Genomic DNA, 15,116 nt, shown 5'->3' on the forward strand with positions numbered 1-15,116 from the left:
AGTGACTGCTTTTTGAACACTTAGGTTCACCCCCTTTCCTGATTCCCACAAACTTCACCTGTCACTTCACGTTGGCAGGAGCATCAGTGTCCAAGGACTGTGTAAAAGAAAGAAGAGTACAAGAAGCACAGATTCAGAGGCTGAGTAAAGGCATGAAGCTAATCTTAATTCACAGCCTGTCAAACAAACATAGAGTGCAAATAAGAGAGAGTTTACCTTGAAACCTAAATTCTTTTTTGTGATGACTCTTGTACAACGAGACACTCCTCCTGGGTAGAGATCTGTGGTCCACTCTTGCTAAGCCCTGTGTGTGTCCTGTCTGCTGTGCTTTGCTGTCACAGGGAGAACTCTGCAAGGAGGAGAGAGGGCAGCAAAGCAGGACGTGGCTTTATGTAACACTGCCTTACTTCTGGGAACTGCTGGTTGTGCAGCTCGGTGCACTGACTTCCAGGAAGAAAGGATCAGATGTGTTTGGCATTAAAAAAAAGTGAAATCACAGCATGTCTTCAACAATGAACTATATATTATTCACATCTCCAGGAATAATTTATAGCTAACAGAATGTTGTGTGCTATTTTGTTACCTGTTGCTCTAAATGTGGATGAATTCTTAAAGCTTGAACTGTTAACATATTTTTAAAATAAAACTTAATTAGGAGGAAAATTGGATCATCTGGACTTCTCCGAAGCAGGTAAAGTAAAACACTTTTTTATTTCAAGAAATATTGCTTCTAGACTTTCCCGAAGCCAGAATTGTACTATAAAAGTATCACAGAAATATTATACAAGATTTAAAAACACAGTTTATATCCTAGTAACTTAAAACCTATGTACAAATAGCATCATTCATGACCATAAATATGTTTTTCTATCAATCAGCCCATGACACATACATCAGATAAAGAACTAGTAATTTTAACATATTTACAGAGTCCATCAAAAAGACTGCTTCTTAAAATTATTAATCCTACTAAAAGAATCTCCTTTTTAAAAAGTTTCAACTCAAAATATAATGTAATGAATGTAAGTTTAACCTGCAGTGCTTGCAATAGCCAAAAAATACTCGCTACGCTAAATAACATGTAAGAGATAGGAAACACCCGTGAGTTGGACACTGTGGAATTACATCTGTTTGAGGTAATTCTCTTTTGTTGTTGTTGTGCTAATTATTTGGAAATTTATAAAAAGGCAAAGGAAAATATTAAGTTTTGAGTAATACAAATTTTCAAAGTAATTTTGGTGTTATACTTCACAAAATTTAATGTTTGGTAAAGTTCAAGAAAAAATTTAGAATACAACAAAAATTATCTAAACTACTATTTTTTAACCTCATGTGCCTTTTGTATCTAAAATAATGAAAATCTAACATGATTTTATCATTCCCTTTAATGCCTGTTCAAAACAAAGAAGAATTTAAGAATCAAAATGGTAATGCTTTCAAGATAAAATGAGGTGGGATGACAGAAGCATTTATCTATTGATGTAAACCTTTTTACCAGTATCAGAAAACAAAAAAAAAAAAAGGAATTTTAATACTGACAGTATCAACATATAGGGAAACAATCCAATTTAAACAAATCCTTCTTCAGTTAACAATCATTAGCCATACCTTTCTGACAGTAAATTTAATTAAAGCAACAAAACCATGCAATATTTGTGCTAAAATAATATTCAAAGAGTCTGTTTCCACAATCCATGCTGTTTACCTCTTTCCTGTCAATCTATTTATTGGTTTCACAATTTCATGAAACAATGAGCAAACTAAGAACCTGTAAGGTATTGGATTCATAAATGGTATGGCATACAGATTTTAAAAGTGCATTTTACTTAAAAGTATGACATTAAGAATTGCCAGTGGTTAAAATAATTGATGAGAAAGACATTGTGCAGGCATACTGGGTGAAATGAAACATTCATTCATGTTGGGATCATTTCGAAATAGAGAAAATAACTTGACAGCCACTGCAAAGAAATACTTTTTCGCTTTTGGAGAACGTGCTACTGCATTTCAAAGTTAACACTGTTTCTTTTAATGAAAAACTGGAAATCTTGCTTCCCGGTGGGGAAAGCATGTGCATGTAAAAAAAAAAAAAAAAAAAAGCACACAAATACTGAACTGGGCTCAATTTAGCTGCAAAATGTATCTACAATAAACATGGAATGTCAGTTGTCATGATTACCTTTATTAGTCTGCTAATAAGAGAAAGGAGAACTTATTTAATAGTTTACAACTGGATCTAATCCAAGGAGAGTGGAGCTGAGGCACTGCCTTCTACATTTAGGATTTGTGAACTTTCTCCTGCAAGACTCTGTTCTGTTTTTTTTAAGAAAGTTCCTGCTTTCTGGGTACTGATAGGTGAATCCCTAATGGATATGTTTACAACCTGATGAACAAGAGGTTCATCAGACCTCATGGGAAGATACATTTGATCCTCAAATATATCTTCCATAGTGTCACTATCCTGATGAGCATCTTTTTGAGGAATGCTGATGGGCTGTAGCATGAAGGTATGGCGGGACTCCAACTCTATCAAACCATTTCCACTGAAATCCATATCAAAACGGTCCGATTCTTTATCCTCCATCCATTTTTCAGCTTGATGACTATTTTTCCAGTGTGCGTCATTCAAACTACTTTTCTCAGGAATATCATTGTTTAATTCAAGTTTCCTCTCCTGACTTAAAGTCACTGTGCTCAAAGCAAGGGCTGCAAAGTCTGTTGGCACAATCAGCTGCGACTCTTCTGCACTCAGGCCGCTCGACTCTTCAGCAGAAGTCATTTCCACCAAGGTAAAAGGCGTGGATGATTCCTCCCCATCCCTATTGCTTCGAGCAGTGTTATCCTTGTCTGTTTGATTTTGCTGGTAGTAACTGTTCAGCAGTGCAAACATTCTATCTACATCCTTCAAGTAATTAGTCCAGTCAGCCAGACTAAGTCTAAAGTTGTATCTGTATTCATATACACTTTCATTCACACTGTACAAGTCTTCCAGTCCTTGCCAGTCAATGTCGCCAGTGAAACTGGGCAGGTTAGCCTTCCCATCCATCCCATAACTGTCCTCTGTTGAAAGAAAGAATAAAACTTAGTGGTGAACACTATTAAAAGTGCAAGCAAAGCTTCCACGTGGTGCAAAGCAAATTGAAAGCACCACTGTTCATATAGTAGGTAGCTCAAAATGTAAGACATTCCACCTCTTCTGTCATCACATGAATGGCTCTGGCCTTGGATATATTCACAGCTCCTGCTAAACACACAGCAATAATGCCCCTGTCTTCTGCTACGTCCTTGGGCTGAGTAAAAAAGAACAAAATCTGGTCTAATGGGACTTTGTGATGGCATTCAGAGGTCAGTCTTTCCTCTGATATTTCAGGGCAGGAAAGGTGTTTCAATACACAAATTCACCTTTCCTGAACACTCCAGCAAAATATGCAATAACCAATCAATGGTTAAGGATAAAAGACGGGACTAACTCTGAAAGTCACTGGTGACCTGAACTTCAATGCTCACGTGAGTTTGGTTTCTGGGTAGCTTAAGAAATAAGATCTACAAACTAACCAGACACATTTTATTTAACAAAGGATAGCCAAAGGTGGTTTTGATCTATTTTGTAAACATTGATTTTAATCCAAATGGAGCAATTAGGGGAAATAAAAAGCTGGAAAAAAATTTGTGTGAATGAATTTATGGGACTGCAGCACTTTGTAAAATAATGTTAAAATATACACAGATAGAGAATCTTCCTAAGGTTTTGTTTTCTAAAAAAAAACTTTCAAAGAAAATATCCAACAGCCTTATCAAAAAAAGTCTGAATAAAGGGCATAGATATGAGTCTAAAAGTAGCAATGGAACTGTATTTTTTATTGATCACAGCCAGAAAATGCAAAGACATGAAGGACACCCATTTCCAAAGTATTTTAAAAAGTCACTACTGTAACTGTAGTTACTCAGGTTATCAACTGTGGTGTGAAGCCTATTTTATATGGACAAATAACACTGAACAGCACTGCTTTATTTAATTCACTGTGCAGACTGGGTTCAGTCCAAAGATTTTAACAACTAAGTGGTCTACAAGGAAAAAGTAATCAAGCAATGGAGATGTCTGCCAGGGAAAGTGACAAATTTGTCCTTACAAATGATATTGCAGGCAAACTTTAGTAATTAGTTTACTGGTATGATTTATTCTCCTTCTGAAAATTGTACAGGCAGGTAGGCTAGTAGCAATTACTTTAGAAGTTCAAGTGGCTACAGTCCAACAGTGTGAACTGAGCTCAAATATTCATCTATACTGAGCCTTTCATCCCTACAGTTGTTTCTTGGCATCTCTGTTAATTTGTTTGCATTTTAAATTGCTCTTTCTCATTATTCAAGTAAAACAGAAGATACAACTTCTGTCTATCATAGATTATATTATTTGCTTCTTACTAGCTTGGGATTTCATAGTGCCAAGAATTTCTCCAATATTTAGTCCATCATATAGAAAGTCAGAAAAATACCACTGTGGTCAGAAAAAAACTTTGAGATTTTCTTATGATGTGGGGCCTTATTCTGCTCCCACCAGAAGGACATAATTTTCCGTACTTGAAAACACCTGAATATTTGCTCGTTATTTTCTCACTTCATGCAACTGTAAATATTTTGCAACATAAAATTTAAATATTTTCTTTTTTTCAAATCGAGGTATAAAAATTATTTATTTATTTCAAACATTTGGCAAAGTTCCTGTTTCAGGAAGAAACACAAGCTTTTTGGATATGGTAGAACAGCTATGACAGAGCGTCTTCCTTCTTTCTTTTCCTGAAGTAGACAAAAGAGATGAAATAATGTCATGACCACTTGAGAGCCACCTTGGCAAGTCAAATATAGATAATTTGTTTCCTGAAACAAAAGATAATTCAATACCACAGAGATTTCAAGAAAGAAGACTTACTCTTCCACTGCTGAGAGGCAAAAAGGGCCCTAGAAAACATCACAGGCAGGGACGCTTTTTCAGGTAATTTAGTCACCAAACCCTCTAACATTTTAACCATGCTGCAAATGTGATGATATTTAAATTTTTCTCTGTTATTATTTCTATTGATAGTTTTGCAATTTTTTTTCTTTCATGCATCAGAGCCTGTATAAGAAAACAAACTGCTGTAGGGACAATAAGTGGCCAAAGCAATTTGCTATGTTATGGCAGAAACTGAAACAGGAGGGGTGTTTAACTGGTAACTGGTTTGGGGATGGACCAGGGCAGCGCTGGGGCAAAGAAGGAGCCAGAAAGGTGTTTTTGGGCCCAGAAGAGCCTCTGCTGCCCATCCCCGGCAGTGGGACAGAGGGCTGAGCTGAGCAAGCTGGAGTGGCAGGCTGGGCAGTGGGAAAGTCATGGGACCAGTGAAGAGAAACAGGCAATGGGACTGTGCTGTGGAGGAGTAGGACCAGAAGGAGTTTGTTGTATTCCTACAAAACAGCTGAAAGTCTGAGCTACATGGTCCTTCACACTGGATCTAACTTTTACCCTCTAAATGTGGCACTGTTTCTGCAGTCCCAGAGATGTTTCACAGCTGGAAAGGCATCGGGAATTGTTCTTTGATCTTCATGTCAAGGAGGAGGAAATAGCTTGTTTAAACACACAGGACAGAGGTAACTTGTATTCATACATGTTAAACAAATGGGAAAGCAAAGTCTTAAGGTCCCAGAGCTGACTATGTTGGTTGAAGGAGCAAGTTAACCTCACATCTTAGTCCCACAAATTGCAGTAAGCCTGAAATTTTCCCACTGAAATCAAAACATACAGAGGGAAGAAGAGAGGAAAGAAAAGGTTTTCCCCTGTAAGAAATTTCATTACAAGTAGATTTGAAACAGGAAAGTTCAGATGAATTACATCTGAGGAACAGCATGGCAGTAGTTTCCTTGATCAGTATTTTGGAATTTCTCAGCTATGGCACAGATCCAGAAGAGAGAAAAATTGTTGCTAACTGTTCACAGCAAAACTTATTCAGTTTTTTTGTTTATTTGTTTTTAAATCAAGCATTAGTTAAACTTTGCTCTCCATTTATCATACCCTGGAGTCCTATGATGCCATCTGTGGATGTATTGTCTCAAAACTCAGAAGAGACTTGGTTATGTCTCTTCAGACAAGTGGGAGAGGAGAGAGGAACATGCAGTTCACACATCCCGTTGTCAGCTACGCCTGTAGAGCCACATGCTGTCCATCACAGCACAGAGGTGACACTAGTTCTTCCCTGCTGAAGCTCTCTCCCTGTGTTAAGCAAACAGCACTATATTGGCTATTTCCATACTGGCCTGCTGCCCCGGTGTTTAATTGCAACACAAGTAGTGCAATTCATGGCATTCTGAACTGGAAACAGGTCTGAGTAAAGTGCGTGGTTTGAAGGAAACCTAAAGAGCAGCTCAGATGATTTAGCAGCATAGGGCTCTTCCTTTCTTATTCCACTTGTTTCTCTGCAGGCATCAAGAAAAGGATCCCCTAAGAGATGGTTTTAATGATGCCTGATAAATTCGTTTTAATAATTTAATTTCGTTTTGCTTTAGAAAAGAAAAACATTTTCCACCAAGGTGGGACTTGAACCAAAATGTTGAACCCAGGCATCTGCATATATTGAGAAACTGGGTGTCTGGAGCAATATTGCTTGCGTTATACTATACCTACTATTTATCCCAGTAGCAAAGTGTTTATTTTATGTTCTGTTGGTTTTAGAGGTTAAAAAGTTTTTGTTACTAAAGAGTGTAGCAAGATATAATTTAAAGATTAATCAGGTGTGCTCTACTATTTCATGCAATCCTACAGTTCAAAAAATGCCGTTTCGGTTGGATCTGTAGTTAAAATCAGGAATGCTTACAAGGACACCTTCTAATTAAAGACTTAAAAGCATAATTATAGGGATTACTTTCCATCATTACATTAACCAGTTCCCAGCGGGCTGTAACGAGCAATGCAAACATCGGGATACCAACCCAACAAAAGCTTATCATTTTCCTAGATCCCAAAACTACTCAAGTGAGAAAACACAAAGTTGGCTGTGAGAAAAATTAGCTGCTTAAAGTGGAGATCTATAAAACATTGAAATACGTTAGCTTAATTGTTTCCTGGCTGCTGGAAACTAATGACAAGGTTCTTTTCAGAAGACCCAGTGAAAAAAGTTTTGTGCAGATTCGTATGCCCCTTGGACTCAGTTTACCTCTCAGTAAGTAGTGTATATCAGTGTATATCAGGAGCTACTCCTCCAGAGTGCACAGAGATGAACATGCATAAAACTGATAAACTGTGAAAAGGATTCAAGTCTAAATGTGACACTCGACAGATGTTAATCTGTTTTTCACCCTGAGGACAAGTACTGCTCAATGAACAGCAAGTGCAGTACTGTTAAGACCTGCGGTTTTTCAGTCTCTTCAGGTTTTTGCTTTATGTTTAGCTTGTTTCTCTAGCAGCAGACACAGGCCTCTGCATGATAAACATGTAGGTACAATAAGTATACTTGGAAGCAGAAAAATATACTTGCAAACAGCCTACTTGCATGTAGGTTCAAGTGTTAGGTATAAAAAACCTCACCTGGTGCCCTTCCTCAGTTCAAATAACCCTTTTAAGAAATTTCATTTCATGCTTGTCTGATCTGGTCCCAGCCCAAAGGAGCCTCATCTTTCTGCCATACTTATACTGAACAGTCTCCTGCTGGCCTCTGAGCACATGCTGCTCATATTGAGCACTGCTTTTCCTTAAAGCAGCATCTGCCAGCATTTCCTAAAGCCAGTGAGAAGATTTTGCTTTACTTTCATAGGTTTGATTAGGTTCTTTGTACTGCAGAAAGCTTTTTAAACACATTTGGTTTACATTCAAAAAGCAGGTGTACAGACTTCCTAAAGAAAACCAGAAAAAAACCTCCAACCCATCCAAAATCCACCCGATAACATGAAAGCAACCCAAAAGAGGTGATTCTTTTTGTGTCATTTTCCTTGGGTAAACATCTAAGAAATACAGGCATGAAATGTGAGCTGTATGAAGTCTTGCTATGACAATGAGCTACGTTAAATGCAGGATGGTAGATCTAAAAAACAATGGCCAAGTTCAGTGTAGAGTAGTTAGGAAACGCATGCATCAAAAGCTGTGCTGTGTGCAACATGGCAGGATACAGACATTAGTTGGAATGAACTGGACTCATGCAATTATTTGGAAAGAAGCTGCTGAGTAGAATAAAAAAGTGTGGATACCTGTGTGGATCATAGCTTCCTCCATCTTTATTTCCTGATATAGGAAAATACAAGAGTAACTTTTGTTAGTGTTTAGAACTTGTAAAACCATTCACAATGTAGTTTTCCATGCACAGCATCTAATTCCTAAAAAGAAATGTACTGTGTTAAATAAAGACAGAGCTGCAGTCCAACAGAGATTACCTGGAAGTTTTATATAAAAGAACTGAAAAACCACAGTTTTTCAAACATAATAAAACCCCCATACAATCAGATATTGTAAAAAAGAGAAATATTTGTAGATGAAGAAAGAGATGAAAAGATGCAACACCACAAACTATGTAGGAGGGAATATTCCTGTAAAAAAAATGAATCACAGTGTTCAATCGACCAAAGTTAAGTGTAATGAATTCCAGAGATATGAAGCAAAAACACCGGTTATTTTTGTACTCAGAGACACTTGTAAAGAATATAGTTTTCTTAAAAATCTGGAGGAGACTACTGCTGATTAGAAGTTCACAATGTTAAGTCTCGGTTGTGATGTAGGGCCTGAAGTTGTTCACATAGGCAGACAGGAATCTGAGTAAACACAAGTTTTAATACCTCAACCGGTACTGGGAGGCAAAAACTAACCAAATAAATCCTGCAACAGAGAAAAGAATTATGATTATGAAGAAGATCTGTGTGTGCTTGTTATGGATTAGTTGCAAAACCATGATATCTTTTTTGTAGCATTTCTCTCAAATGCTGTTGTTTGCCATCAGCATCTGTTGAGAATAACCTGAGCAAACCCTCAAAGAAGCTTCCTGGTCATGTGGTTGTGTAGGTGTATATGGATCATTCCAAACTGTTCAGAACAACACTTAGGGGAGTGACACTTCATGCACGTAATTAGTACTTAAGTAGATGAAAAAAAAAAAAAAAGAATAAAATGGAAACAAAGACTACTATTTATCTTATACCTGTTTCAAGTCCCTTCGGCCTTGGATTGCACTGCTTATAACCTTGACAACTGCGCAGTTCCATTAGCTGTATGTGTAACTGATTTAAAATGCCTCTTTCCACTGTGTGCACTGTGTTGGTCAGCTGGGAAAGAGAGGAACGGAGGGAAACAATACTTGTTAACAGCAAGGAAAAAACCCCTAGAAGATTCTGGTGAACAGCATTTTGTAACAGGGAACGGGGTTTACCTGATAGGGATCAGTGTTCATATCAAAATATTCCAAGAAGCCAGTTGCAAACTCACAAAAGAGAAAATTGTGGGTGTCATTAACTGTTCGCAAACACCAGTAAGTGTTGTTATTCGAGCTTGTGCAAGCACAGAAGGAGCCCACTGTAATTAAAGAAGCAAGTTATTAGTTTTCAGTGAAAAATATGCCTGTTTCTTCTACCAGTATCTTTCATTCCAATAATAAAATATAAACATTGCCTAATATGTTTGTTTAAATTTATTTAGATTTGAATACTGTGATTAACTGTAACAGTATCAAAGTTTTTTGAACAAACTTCATAAAAATAGGAATGGTATAATACATTAGCTCTTCTTTAAACTATAGACTGTGTCAAAGTGACATTTTTTTTACCCCATGACTGTTGCTGGAGCACTGCTAGAATGCATAGCAATATGAGAACTCCTTTCATATCTATTTGTAACTCCACAGTTAAAATTTAACGAGCCAATTTAATTGTTGTCTTTAAACCAAAAATCATGCATATGACTACTTTAGGTACATTTTAAAATGCAAAATGCATAATAACAGAAGTCACAGTGCAATCAGAAAAGATTGTCACTAACAGACAATTTCTTTCTCCAAGTGAAAAGTTGTTTCTAGCAAATATTCTGCTGGGACTCAAATATGTTGTACCTTAATCATCACCTTATCTTGAAGAAGCTTTTGAAAGTAAAATTTTCAACCACTTTTCTTTCTCCATCACCAAAGACGAGAAACATAATTTTTTTGTTAATGCAGGACACTGAGAAATGTTGAAGTATGCCTTAATAGGATTTTTGTTCATATATACCACATGAGTGCTACACTGTTGCAGTTTTAAAATTATTTTAGCATATAAAAAATGGGAATAATGAGAAGAATTCATAAGGGATAGTAAGTGCATTTTCTTCATGATAAGTTTATTATACACTTTGAAATAAAAATGCTAAAGTTTAAGTAGACCTGTTCTGAAGTTTGTGACAGGACTAGAAGTCAAAATAATGCTCTGATTGCACTAAGTGGAAAAACTGTAATAAGAGCAGAGGATAACCTGGATCACATTTGCACGTGGACATAAGACTTACAGTTCCAGAATGGAGCTGTTTGCCAGTGGTTGTTGTCATGCGTAAAACACGTCAGTCCAGGAAGGCTGCACTCGTCTCCTTTCTTCTGGCGCCTTTTCCCCTTCCTTTCCTTCTTCCTTCTCCGGTTCTCTTTGAACAGCTGCAGTTTGCCATCCACTTCCTGTGCTGCTTCTCTGTTTAGAGAGAAAGTTGGGAACAGCTGACTAAGAACAGTCTCTACTTGGTTAGCAACAGTACTAACAGCTATTATATATCTCTGGGTTTTTTGAAGGTGTGAAGATGAAAACATGACTTGCTCCTATCTCAGCTTCCACTCCAGCTATTGTGACAAGGTGTTCCCTTCAGCAAGCACAAGAAATGATGCTCTGCTGCATTTACATTCTTCTAGATCTTTTTAAAAAGATGATGGATCAGTTTCTAATTATTTTCATCCATTTTCTATAAATAGGCTTAAAAAATATTATCCATAAGTTTTCACAAGCTGGTCCAAAACTACTGAATGTTTCTTAGCAGAGCTTGCTGCATGTGACCTTTACTTTTCTCTACTCTCCCTTCCTCTCTAGATAAAAAAACTCCAACGAAACCCAGAACCAAAAATCCACCAAGTCTCAAAACCTACATTTCTTCAGTCACCAAAAGGCCAACTATGAGAATGAGAGGCTAACAACAATCTTACTTGAAGGGATGAAGATGGCTCTTGAGTTTCTCTTGGGCCTTCACCCCTTTCTCTTTGTTGTAATAGCTACAGGAAAAATAATTAGGAATTATTAAGTTATGAAACTATTTTCACCACAAAACCAAAACAGAAAAATACTATCTTGGACATTTTCTTAAGAAACTATACAGAATGACCTACAATTTTCACTTCATTTAAGAAAGTTAAATCTGTGTGAATGATCCTATGTGAGGTTGTAGCAAAACTAAATCTGGATTCAAACACAATAGTGGAATGCAAACATATTTCATCTTAAATTCTTAAATTTTATCTTCTTGTGATTTGCAGTAGCTTCTACTCATAAAATGTATCTAACTAAAATAGGTACCTACAATGATTATAAATATCAATAAAGCTTAGGTTCTTTATTTTCCATCTCAAAAACCCTGGAAAATGTGTAACCTTATCAGTCAGTTTAGCTTTCAGTATTTAATGCCATCTCTCTTACCTCTGTTTACTACAGTCACATTCATCTGGCTTTCTTCTCTTGAGGTGTCCTCTAACTTCCCTCAAATTCTTAATTTTGTCTTGGAGAGCTTCAATCTGCAGAGAACAGTTCCAAGTTTCAGTTATTTTGACATTTCAACCATTCTTTGAAAAGGCAGCAGTGCAAAGAGCTTCATTCAGGTTTTAAAATACCTCTTACCTCCTTATCAATGTAAGCCTTGTGGTCCTTCCAGGCTCTGGCAGATTGGTACAGTTCCCTCTCACAGTGAATAGTGTCATTTGGAAGGATAAAACATCTGTAGGTGTCAGTTTAAGAAACAGAAAAAAGAAAGTCAGTGGTTTCCCAGCTGCCTACCCATTTTTGATCTTTCTTCTGACATGCCTAATAAATTAATTTTAATATTCTGTTAATAAATAAGTAAACTCTACCAGGCCATCTTATGCTGACTTAATAATAATAACTGCATTAATTTCTTTTCTTTGGAAAAAAATATCCTCATCAATGACAGATGCTCTCTGCCTGCTAAGCAAAAAAAAATGCATTAACATTCTTAATCAATTAGAAATTAAATTGAAACTGAAGTAAAAATCTGTTCAGAGTTTAATCCTCTTGTTAATCAAATGTGCCATTGTTTATTCAACTACCAGCTTAATCAGAACCCTTCTTTTAATTTTTGAGAAGAACAGCAGACAAAATATTTAGACGTCTATCTCTTCCCATGTTATCCTGTTCTGTTTTTTACCTCAATCAAAGAATTCTTAAAGCAATGCTGTATTCTGTAAAGGTCAAAACACTTTACTGAGAAATAATAACTTTTCTGGAAAAATATTTAAAGTTTTAATAATTCCTTGATTGGAAATTATCAATGTAAAAAAAGGGATAACTTTTACTTATTCAGAACCAACGTTTATGTTTTCCTTAAAAAAAAAAAAAAGAAAGAAGAAAAAAAGAAATAAATGCTTATGTTTTAAATACAATAAAAGGGATTAAACAGAGATTTTTGTTGCCTGCATCTTCCTGGCTTTTCAGATCACTCACATTAGCTTTTTTAAGCTAAAAAATAATTTGAGATGTTTGCCTTTTCATTTAGATTTAGTGTAGGGCTAAAAATTGAAATCTAAACATCATTTAGAATAGGAAAGCGATTGCAGATTTCTTCAGGATCATAGAATCCTAAAACGGTTTGGTTTGGAAGGGACCTTAAAGATCATCTAATTCCAAATTGCCTGCCATGGGCACCCACTAGACAAAGTTGCTCAGGGCCACATTCAACCTGGCTTTTAACACTTCCAGGGATAGGGCATCCACAACTTCTCTGGGCAACCCGTTCCAGCGCTCTACTACTCTCTGAGTAAATAATTTCTTCCCAACATCTTGTCTAAATCGGTCTCCTTTTAGGATTGATTTTTTCCTCCTTGTCCTGTTAATTTTCTGTCCATGTAAAATATCACTCTCTCACTTTTTTATAAGACCCTTTTAGGTACTGGAAGGCTGCTATAAGGTGTCCCCAGAACCTTCTCTTCTCCATGCTGAACAGCCACAGCTCCCTCAGCCCGAACAAACAGGTCTAATGTATCTTAGGTAATGCTAATGGCTGCAAACAACCAAGCATTAAGAAACATGATGTAAGTGATCTAATCTATCCTCATGTAGAGTGGGATTTCAATCATCTCAAATTTGGGCCTCTGTGTTAAGCTGGAAGCCTAGACTATAATGAACAGCAGTCACATCAGCTTAACGGGGTGATTAATCCATCATAAGATGCATGTTTCGATATGGAGGATGAATCTGCCTCTGGAGATGCCTATTCCTCCTCAGAAATAAAACCTAAACTAGAGGCCTCCTTTTAAAAGACATATACTAAACATAAAAGATTCCACTTCCTAAAAAGTACAACTCATGTTTATCTAAAATCCATGATGACAGTTTTAAGTTCCTAAATATTCTATGGAGAGAGTGAGAACATAATTAGAAAATGGAGATTTCATTTGAAGAGGAAAAAAAAAAAACAAGCACAGAAAAAGCAATCATACTTGTGCGTCACTCTAACAGAGCTGGGTTGACCTATGGCGTCAGTGCCATCAGCGAACATCGCATCACCGACAGCACCAGCAATTTCCCCTGTTTCTTCCTCATTTCCAGCATTGTGACGCTTGGTGATACTCCTGGTCTTTAACACCTGTAATTCTTCTTCTTCCAGATTTATATCATATATTTCACCTTCAAATTCCACAGACAAGGACCGGGTTTGGCGCGTGTGAACAAATCGGGGTTTGTATTCTGAAGCAGAAGAAAGAAACATTTCCAGTTGAATATCCATATCTATATGACCCATGCCCTGAATGCAAAACATATCCCAAAGAGCAAGAATGATGTTCAGCAAAACCAGTTTATTTTTCCTCTGACTTTACAGAAACTTATTTAATGGTTTTTGACACATTGTGGCCCTCACTTTCACGAGTAGCATGCAATTTCTATTGCTTCAAGGTTTGCTTTTCACGTTATTCTGACTGTACTGCCTTCTGCCACAGTTAGTATCTATATCTGCAAATAAAATCAGTATCTCAGAAATCAGGTATCTAGAAAGAGATACTCAAAAAAATCAGAGACCACAGAAAAATCAGAAACCACCTTAGAAAATTAAACCATTCACCACCGTGAGACAAGTGCAAATTGGCACGTGACATGTTTGACTTACACTTTAAAATAAAATGACTTTTTAAATGGTTAACACTGTTTCCTTTTTAAAGGTAAGAATTGAAATGGTATGAGTCCATCAGATAGTCTATGTGTATCTGTATGTATCTATATGTACATATGTACCTATACTTTGACACATATGTCATCCGTATTTATGTGTGCAAGTCATAGATCACCAATAAACTGCTGCATTGCAGAGCTACAGTGAGATTTATTATGTCACTTCCCCCCCTTGAAAGCTCTGAGCTTAGCAGGGTTACAGCTCTTTTAGTTACAGTGTATGTGAGTAAGACTAATGAGACAATTAACTCTTTGAGGGATTTTTAATGTTAAGTACAAGAAAACCTGTGTTTGGGCTCAGACTGAAAGGCCTTAACTTCTTTTGCGAATTGCATTTGACTCAAACTAAGCTGATAAAACCTACAGTCAATACCATACCAAAGCATGTTCTGCCATGCAAAACCACACACAGAGACCTCCAGAAATACAAAATTCATCTTGTTAAAAAATCAGTTGTAGGGCATTTCCATTTGTTACATCTACGCTGAGCACACCTATGTCACCTAACAATTCTTCATGCAGCAGAAAATAGCAGCTGTAAGAAAGTACTGCCTTTGTCAGGCAATGTCAGTTCTACTCAAAGTTTTCACGTCAGTGTCTTTAAGAACCTCACACTGAACCTCTCCTGCAAGAATCTTTTAGAAGTGCAGACAGTGAGCCTGATTCAACTTTTCCTTCAAACCACCCTGTCCTGAGGGTTGCCTGCTGTC

At 36.8% G+C, this 15,116-nt stretch overlaps 1 protein-coding gene across 5 annotated transcripts in view; it reads right to left on the reverse strand.

The window, feature by feature from the left end:
• Positions 1-2,069: 2,069 nt before the first annotated feature.
• SULF1 (sulfatase 1) overlaps positions 2,070-15,116 on the reverse strand; it is a 97,998-nt gene continuing 84,951 nt past the window's right edge. For 4 of the 5 annotated variants that reach the window (XM_027905212.1, XM_027905208.1, XM_027905209.1 and 1 more), the window contains 8 exons: positions 13,680-13,926; positions 11,845-11,941; positions 11,647-11,741; positions 11,160-11,225; positions 10,484-10,656; positions 9,378-9,520; positions 9,150-9,273; positions 7,797-8,242 (listed from right to left, as the gene is read on the reverse strand). In XM_027905212.1, the coding sequence (XP_027761013.1) occupies positions 8,136-8,242; positions 9,150-9,273; positions 9,378-9,520; positions 10,484-10,656; positions 11,160-11,225; positions 11,647-11,741; positions 11,845-11,941; positions 13,680-13,926 (1,052 nt within the window). In that variant the 3' untranslated portion in view covers positions 7,797-8,135. Of the gene's footprint in view, positions 3,061-7,796; positions 8,243-9,149; positions 9,274-9,377; positions 9,521-10,483; positions 10,657-11,159; positions 11,226-11,646; positions 11,742-11,844; positions 11,942-13,679; positions 13,927-15,116 lie in introns of those variants that run through there. The other variant, XM_027905211.1, reaches the window with a different exon arrangement.

This window comes from Empidonax traillii, unplaced genomic scaffold (assembly GCF_003031625.1).
Source record: "Empidonax traillii isolate 1590-97213 ecotype Southwest subspecies unplaced genomic scaffold, ASM303162v1 scaffold1130:size175532, whole genome shotgun sequence".
Lineage (NCBI taxonomy): Eukaryota > Metazoa > Chordata > Aves > Passeriformes > Tyrannidae > Empidonax > Empidonax traillii.